At 45.3% G+C, this 8,428-nt stretch overlaps 1 protein-coding gene across 2 annotated transcripts in view; it reads left to right on the top strand.

The window, feature by feature from the left end:
• PTEN (phosphatase and tensin homolog) overlaps positions 1-8,422 on the top strand; it is a 34,587-nt gene extending 26,165 nt beyond the window's left edge. For both annotated transcript variants that reach the window (XM_009637537.2, XM_035893081.1), the window contains 2 exons: positions 6,073-6,297; positions 7,209-8,422. In XM_009637537.2, coding sequence (XP_009635832.1) covers positions 6,073-6,297; positions 7,209-7,394 — 411 coding nt within the window. In that variant the 3' untranslated portion in view covers positions 7,395-8,422. The remainder of the gene's footprint in view (positions 1-6,072; positions 6,298-7,208) is intronic.
• Positions 8,423-8,428: the final 6 nt, after the last annotated feature.

The following is an 8,428-nucleotide window of genomic DNA, read 5'->3' as shown; positions in this document are numbered from 1 at the left end:
GTTCTGCTAAGGCCACCTCTGCTAGCGCGACTGTAAATGCAGACACGAGTTGAGGGCGCCTGGGGCTGGGTCCCTGGATCCTCCTGGATATAAGCATGTCAGTCTGTTTTAGGAAACCACTGCTGAGGTCTCCATATTGAGAATTAGTGAAACATCCCATCTCCCATGCGTGCTTTGGCTCTAGAGGAGGTCCTTCCACATGGTCCTTTTGACAGCTTGTTCTGTGAAGTGGCTGAGATGGGAACAGGGCAAATGTGAGTATTAGTGGCAGAAAGCCTACCCTGCCACAAAGCTGAACATGTCTCTCAGTACAGGTGTTTCACATCTGGGCCTGGTCCCTTCCTAGATAAACTGACGCTACACAGTTTTCACTCAAAACCCCAAAAGAGGGGGCCTTCCACTGTGGAGGCTGTCGCATTTTGGAGATCACCTCTATGCAGTGATCACCTAATTAATGAGGAACAGCATAATTAGGTGTAATGGGATCTTATCTTTGAGAAATTCTGGTTTATTCACGCGTGTGTTTGAAAGCTGGACCTACAGGTCTGTTGTCCATCACTGGTCCTTGCTCTTCAAGGCATTCTGTTAGCAGATTTGTAGGTAGCTGCTAAACAAGTTTTCTTGCACACACTTAAAGGCGTCACATATCTACCAGTCTGCATTGTAACTTTTCATAAGAAACCTAATAACATTAATTGAAAATATAATTCTCAATCCATTCTGGGCCTCAGGCTGGAGAATCTCCTGGATCGGGCACTGGAAGGGGCTGCACTGAGTCCCCATCCCTGGGGGGATTTAACAGCCCGGCAGACAAGGTGCTTAGGGACAGGGTTTGGGGGTGGACAGGTACAGTTGGACTTGATGACCTTAAAGGTATTTTCCAACCAAATGATTCTATGGTTCTGTGAATGGCTGTGGAGATAAAGGAAACTCCTGTGTCCTGTACTTGCTTTCAGATTTCTCAGCCCTCTGGGGAACACTAGCATTATCTGCAGAGCTCTCTGGTAGGGAGGGTCCTCCTCAGCTTTGATCAAGCTGCTCTTGGATAAAATTACTGTGCATAAAACAAAACAAACTTTAATGACCAAGTGACTTGAAGCACGTAGCATTGCAGTGTCAATGTGAAATCTAAAGCAGTGAAGTGACCTGTTTTTTAATGGCAAAACTTATTTTAAGCAAATGCAGTGGCTAGCAAGACCTCAGCCAAAGTTTTATTAGTGCTGCTGAGAAGATGTTGGTAAGATGGTGACTGCTTTGAAAAAGTTACCCTGTTTCAGCTCTTCCATAACCCGTGCTGCCTGGCATCAGTTAGGAAGTCCACAGCTTTTGGTCTTTTCTTGTCTAATAAAGTTGTTTACTTTATTCTTGGACCATTTCTTCAGTGTTGTGTAGCTACTTCTTTTCAAGAATGAAAAGCGTGCTCATATGAGAACAAAATGGCTTGAGGCAGGTCAGCTGTCATGTGTGACTTTCTGAGGGATAGAAGATAGTAATTTGGGGTTCTTTTTGAGCATGTTTTTTTGTTTCTCTCATTTGTAGCTTGGCTGTTCCTCCATCTCAGTCTGCTGCTGTAGTCTCTCTAGGTTTGCTTCCATGTATCTGTGCGAAGCCTTTTTCTTCCAGCTATTGATGTTGACATGATGAAGTATTTCAGAGTATCCTTACATCGCTTGGTTCAGTGAGAGCCTGTTTTAAAGTAGTACAGAAGATCTCTTAATCTTCCTGCCTGCAGAGCCTGGGGCTAGAGGAGACCTTTTCCAGGAGTCCTCCCAGTATAGATGAGAGGGAAACGGTGGTGTGGGTTTTTTGTAAGAGTCACTGCTGGTTTATACCCAGACTCCCGCGTAGGCAGGGCTGACAGCATTGCTGGAGCGGTTGGGTATGCTGTGTCATCTCTTGAGACTGCATAGATGAGAAGATCCGCTACACTGTTCAGGAGGACTTGGAGTGACTGCTATTCAGCAAACGCTGAGGAATCAGCTCTGAAGGTGTCAGAAGACTTCGACTGTTGATCTGAAAATGGTACAAGAAGTTCCATCAAGCGTGACTACGGGAAGGCTGTGAGGCCAGCAAAGAGCAGGCTGAAACACGACCTCCGTCTCCCAATTGCTGGATAGCATCTCCAGAACCCTCAGCTGGTGCTGCAATGTGATCATAAGTGCCTGTAGATCTCTGCAAAATGAAACTCTGGGGGATACGGGAGCTCCTAGCTGATGATTTAGATGATCTTGGATTTGGATCTCAGTCTGCAGTCAGAGGCAGGTACTGGCTCTAGAGTGAGATGTATTTTTCCGTCAGTCTGAGAACTGAAAAACCACACAAGGTAGGGATAAGTATTGTAGGTAAAAATAGCACGATTAAATCAGCTTCTCTCTCAAGTGTCTGATACTGCACTATAGATCTTATGATACAGATTTGGTTATGGGAAGAAGTACATCTGTGACTTTTTTTTTTAAGGCAGTTGCCTGTGATGTACCTGGAAGTGAAGCGAAACACACTCAAGAGAAGCTACTGGCTCCTGCTCGGTTTCAGAAGCCTGTTCATTAAACTGTGGTCCTGTGAGCTCTTCATCGGGTATTCTGACTCACTGTATAAAGCCCAAGTCCAGTTCATGCCTTGATTTTTAAAATTCCTATCTTTGGCCTATATTACATCAACTTTCCTCGTTTTCTCCCGTGAGATGTCTCAGAGCCTGATGCTTAAGCTGAAGCTGGCTGAATCGCCACTTGAAATAGCGAGTTTCATTTTTCAGTGAAAGTAGTGACACCACTATCGGCCTTAAGATCTAATTCCAAAATACATGGCCAAGTCTTCCCTCAATTTCAGTGGCCGTGCCTTGCTCCAGTACCCATGAACTTAGTTTATTAAGCTAATTAAGTTAGTGTAGTGGGAAAGGAAAAAAATAACTTGATGCTCTAAAAAGCTGGAGGGAGATAAAAGGATAAATGGGCAGCTCGGCCAAGCAGTATTGTTTAGTTTGAGTCCCTGAAGACCTCTGCAAATACCTCCCAAGGAAAACAGATTAAAAGATGCCTAGTGAGAAGCTTGTTGTCTTGTCCTCTCCAGACTCTATCAGTAAAGCAGAGCCCCTGCAGTTGCTTGTTCAGGCAGGCCCTTAAGTGCCAAGTAAATCCTTCCCGGTTCTGCTCCACCTGATGGAGTCTGAGGTGAGGCATGACAGGACTGTGCCTTCTGCTTCTGCTGGCATCAGTTCACATCCAGTGGCCCTGTTTGCTTTGGCACTGCTTTCCTCCAGACCCGCTTCAGCACTATTGGTATGAGCCATTTTCCATCCATCTGCGGCAGTGTGTTCATCAGCTCTGTCCCCTCCTCTGCTGACCTCACTGGAGGTGTCATGGGTGGCACTGAGGACCGGTACCAAAGTACATTGCTGCTTCTGCATTGTGGTCCTGAAGAAGGATGAAACATGGTAGTACCATCACCCCAGCTGCAAGAGGTGGAATCTCCCTTAACTGTCATCATGGTGTGGAAATGCACTTTCTTCTCTACATCCTCACGGGAAGGATGGCCTCTCCACCTGTGGTGAGACTGCAGGTGATATACCCACCTGCTTATAGAGCCCTTGGGTGCTGCGAACATTGGCTCAGGCTTGCCTCTTCCTGCTGTTTATTGCAGACGACACCTGGACTCCAAATCCCTCCTGTTCTGTAGCTGGAAAGCTGACGCTTTTGGTAGTTCCATTTTGCCCTGAACTGGTCTTTTGGTTTGAGCAGCAGTAGCCGCCTCATCTCCTTGGAGGACTACGTGTCTTTTGAGGGACTCATCACCTGGGCATAGGAGGAGCCTGGACCAGGTTACCCTGAAGACAACTTCATGGGGATTTGTTCGTGAGACATCAGCAGGCAGGCTGGTGACTCGGAGCATTACAGAATAAACCCTCTTGCCCAGGATGTTCATCCTCTACTTCCAGATCCCGGGGTGGGCATTTTTAAGACTGTTTCTGAAGTAGTGTTAGTGAAGAAGAGGAGGGTGCGAAGTGTATGAGCAGTTTGGGCCTGGCAAGAACCTACTGACTGCTGCCTTGCATGGATCGGCTCTGACAAGGCTTGGAGGGACTCTAGTGGCAGTGGCAAACAGGTGTTAGTCCCTCAAGACAGCTGTAATTACAGCATGTTGATTTGGAAGATTAACTTGATTCCCAAAGGTGCTGGAGAGGCATGCGTTGGAGTGGGCAACTTCTTAACTACCAGAAGTGTTTCTGACTGAGTTATTTAACTTTTGTCTTTGCCGTTGCACTCCCGTACAGGTTGGGGGTCTCTCAGGCACTTACAGAGATGCAAACAAGCTGGAAGTGTTTTTGTGGGCTTTACCTAAAATACTGGAAGTGGGTCTATTGACCTTTGGTGGAGAAGGCAGGTAGATGTTGTTTCCTCAAACCCTTCTGAATTCCCAGTATTTGTGTGCTTACATGCTTGTATTAGTTTGTGAGGACGAAGAATACAAGTTAAGCAGTAGTCCAGCTCTTCCCTGCCCCTTGTCATTGGCCCAGGAAAATGTGGTGTTTTGCTGGTGCCAGATTGCCTTCAGCAGGGAGGCATGCTCAAGGTGATACACACCAGAACCACTTCTGTTCCACCTCTGATTTCCCCCCCGCACGCACACACTCACTCACCAGCAGAGGTGAATAGCTCAGAAGATGGGGCAGGACCTGGATTTTTCCATAAAAACTTGGAATTAGATCTCTCTAGTTAACCAAAATGTGTGAATTAGCTTAGGAATTGCTTTGTGCTCTGGTCCTGCATGATACCAAGGAATGTTAGGTTCTGGCATGTGCTAGCTTTGTCACCCCTGCAGCTTTAACAGAAATGCAGAAGTACTGGCTGTTGTGGGAAGACTTGCCATTTGCATTTTGGATCTTTTGCCTGAAAACTCAAATCAGAGTAAAATACAAGGTTTCATTTGTAAAGAGGAAGTAAATGTGGGTCAGCTGCAGAGGGAGAAGTGCTTAATGTGTTAGTTGGGACCAACCTGCTAAGGTAGTTGATCTTGGAAACGTCACCTCAGGACTGGCAAAAGCAGGGCAGGTGATGGAGAACTGAACCAAGAGCATTCAGAGCATCCTGCAGAGCTGTTTAGCTGAGAGCTTAAAGGTGAATTTCCTGGGCTTATCATCTTCAGAGACTGTCTAGCCAAGAGCAGAACGTTGCTGCTTGTTCAGTAGGACGGACGGAGACAGACACCCACAAGGACCCCGCTAGTCGTGATCAGCATGTGATACCCTGGCTTCTCCAGTGACTTCTTAAAATCGCTGATGCGTTTGCATTTTGCCTCTGTACAGGTGTACCTGTTGCAGTGTCGTTGTGGTAGTCTAACTCGTACCTTTCCAGCTGTTGATGGAAACATCTGCCCAGTTCTGCTTGAGTTGAATATACTTAAACTGTCAATGCCTCATCTCCTCATTAAAATCTTCCCGTTGAGCAGAAAGACAGCAGGCACCCTCAGAGTCAGGCTGTCTCTGGGTGCTGGCCAGCAATCATCTGACTGGTAGAAACCATCTCCGTAAAGCAGTAACGAATCCACTAGGAGTCCCTGCATTTGTAGGGTGGCTTTGCTCAATTACTGCTATTTCTGTGTAAAAATGAAGTGTTCCTTTGTGTGGAGGCTGCGGGGGAAGATGCCCTCTGTTGGTAAACACTACTCACCTAGGCTGGCTTGCACAGGTTGTCTGTTGGGTTTGGCTACTGCTTGGCAAGGTACGAGCAGAAAAAAAAAAAATCTCTATGCCTTGCGATGACAAGTTTAACACTTGTTCAATTTATTGTCATCTGCTTTGCTTGTAGGTATGATTGGTTTTAAACCAGCTTTCAATAAGGGGTGACTTCTGAAAGCTTAATTGGTTAAAATTGAGTTTGATTAATGCAGAGTTTTGCATATTGTCGAGGAGAATTGGTGAAAATGTTTTTGCGTGCAATGTAACCAATGATGTTGTCCAAACAAGTTTTGTCTGATATTACTGATTTTTTTTTTTGACCAGCTGATGATATTAGTCTAATTAATGTGCCACTAGTGAATACTAAAGCAAGCTTGTTCTTTGTGTTCTTCCTCCCCCAGGACAAAATGTTTCACTTTTGGGTAAATACATTCTTCATAGGACTGGATGAAAATTCAGACAAAGTAGAAAATGGAAGTCTAGTTGCAGATCAGGAACTTGATGGTATTTTCAGTACAGAGCGCTCGGATAATGATAAGGAATATTTAATCCTTACATTAACAAAAAACGATCTAGACAAAGCAAATAAAGACAAAGCCAACAGATATTTCTCTCCAAACTTCAAGGTCAGTATATATTATGTGTCAACAGAGCCGAAGAGCTGCATGCCGTTCTCTGATTTGTCTGTCTTGCCTTGCGGAGCAACCATTTGAAACTCCTGTCCATGTAGAGATCGAGTTCATGTATTGGCATTGCCACCCCTAGCAAAGCTCCTGGCTTTGTGAGTTCGTCTGCTTCTGGGGAGGTCAATAGATGAGGAGAGACTGGGAATAAAGGCTTTGGGGTGTTTCAGGAATTTATCAAAGCCATTGGAGGCGAGTGGTGGGAGACCCAGAGACCCAGGTAGCATCTTTCCCGCGCCAGCTGCGTTGCCGCGAGCTCTGGCCTGTGCGCAGTAGTTCCCGAGCTGGTTTGCAGAGGTGCCTGCTTCCTGGGAACACCTTAACCTGGGAGTGCAGCTTTGAGGAATATCAGCCATTGCCAGCACTGTTTTTAAAAATGAAGGCGGCATGTTTAAGAATTTTGGCATTTTCTAACTCGCTGATAAAATGTTCGACCCCAGCAGTGCTCACCCGAAGGCAATGGTCGTAGCTGCTTGTTGGAATGGGCTTGGATCAGACGTTTAAACGGCTCATGCCCCCAGTTGCAGAGCGGTTTGTTCATTCCTGTGCACTCTCCTGCAGCCCCTTCCTGTGCTCGCAGAGCTCGAGAAGGTAGGGCAGTAGAAAAGCCCGGTGTGGCATGGTCTGCAGACCCCCCCAGCTGGGCTCGAGGAACCGCTGCTGTCCGGGGTGGCGGTGAGAGGCTGGCTGACCTGGGAAGGGCTCGCTCTTCGTTTCCTCCTTTCCAGAGCAGAGAGGAGCACTCCTGCGATCCAGCGTAGCGAAAGGAGCCGGGACGCTAAAAATTGTGTTGTTGCCTGTGCTTGGTTGAAGTCTGGGTTCCCTTTTTAAATGCTGTTTTTTTCCTTTCCCAGGTGAAGCTATTTTTCACAAAAACGGTAGAAGAGCCATCAAATCCAGAGGCTAGCAGTTCAACTTCTGTAACGCCAGACGTTAGTGACAATGAACCTGATCATTATAGATACTCGGACACCACTGACTCTGATCCAGAGAATGAACCTTTTGATGAAGATCAGCATACGCAGATTACAAAAGTCTGAATATTTTTTTTATCGGAGATAAAAAAAAACACACAAAAAAAAGCCAACCATGAAGAGTGATAAACTTGAATAAACTGAAGAAAGGACCTTTTTAAATGGCAAAGGACATAGTGTCAGATTACCAATGATAGGAACAATTCTTTCCTGACCAATCTTGTTTTGCCCTATAAATCTACAGGGTTTGACACATGTCCCGTTGGAGAAAAAAAAAAAGTTACGTAGCTCTGATATGTATATACCTTTTTGTGTCAAAAGGACATTAAAACTTCAATTAGGAACTATAAACATGGCACTTTCCCATTTTATTCCAGTTTTATAAAAGTGGAGACAGACCTAATGTGTATACGTAGGAATTTTTCCTTTTGTGTTCTGTCACCAAACGAAGTTTTGAAAATATACAGGTTCACATCCTGCCCCTTTTTTTGCACTTGTGTGGCAACAGAAAAGTCTGCAGTTGGCTAAGAGATGTTTCTAGAAGGTTTTACTACATTCTAATGCATGTATTTTGGATGGGGGATGGGAAGTAATGCTCAGAAAGGAATAGAGTCCGCTGGAGCTTGGCCTGTGTACCATATCCGGCTACTTCCACGCACCTTTCTTTAGCATGCTACCGAAATTCATCCTGGACAATTGAAGAGTCGCCGCTGTCACTGCTTGTTGTTTGTGCATTTTATTTTTTTAAGTGTAATGGTGCTAGAAAAGGCAGCTAGAGGGAGTGATTCTGTATAGGGGTACAGGAGTGAACCTTCACAACACCCTAAAGACCCGCAAATGAAGGGAGAAAAATTATTGGGGTCACAGAAAGGAAACACAGCAACAATGACTTAACCATACAAATGTGGAGGCTATCGACTAAAATACGGGCTTGAAACAAATTGTTACAAAATTTGACAATGATTCATTAATTGTTTTTTTTCTGAATTGTAATGGCTGCTCCATCTCCTGTGTAATCGAGGCCAGTGCTAAGAGTCAGATGCTATAGTGCATACATCAGTCAACACCTTACAGTTATATTATTAGGTTTTCAATCATAT

The sequence above is a fragment of the Egretta garzetta genome, unplaced genomic scaffold, assembly GCF_000687185.1.
Source record: "Egretta garzetta isolate BGI_Z169 unplaced genomic scaffold, ASM68718v1 scaffold234, whole genome shotgun sequence".
NCBI classification, from domain to species: Eukaryota; Metazoa; Chordata; class Aves; order Pelecaniformes; family Ardeidae; genus Egretta; species Egretta garzetta.
The sequence above is the reverse complement of the archived record's forward strand: the minus strand, read 5'-3'. Positions and strand labels throughout refer to the sequence as shown.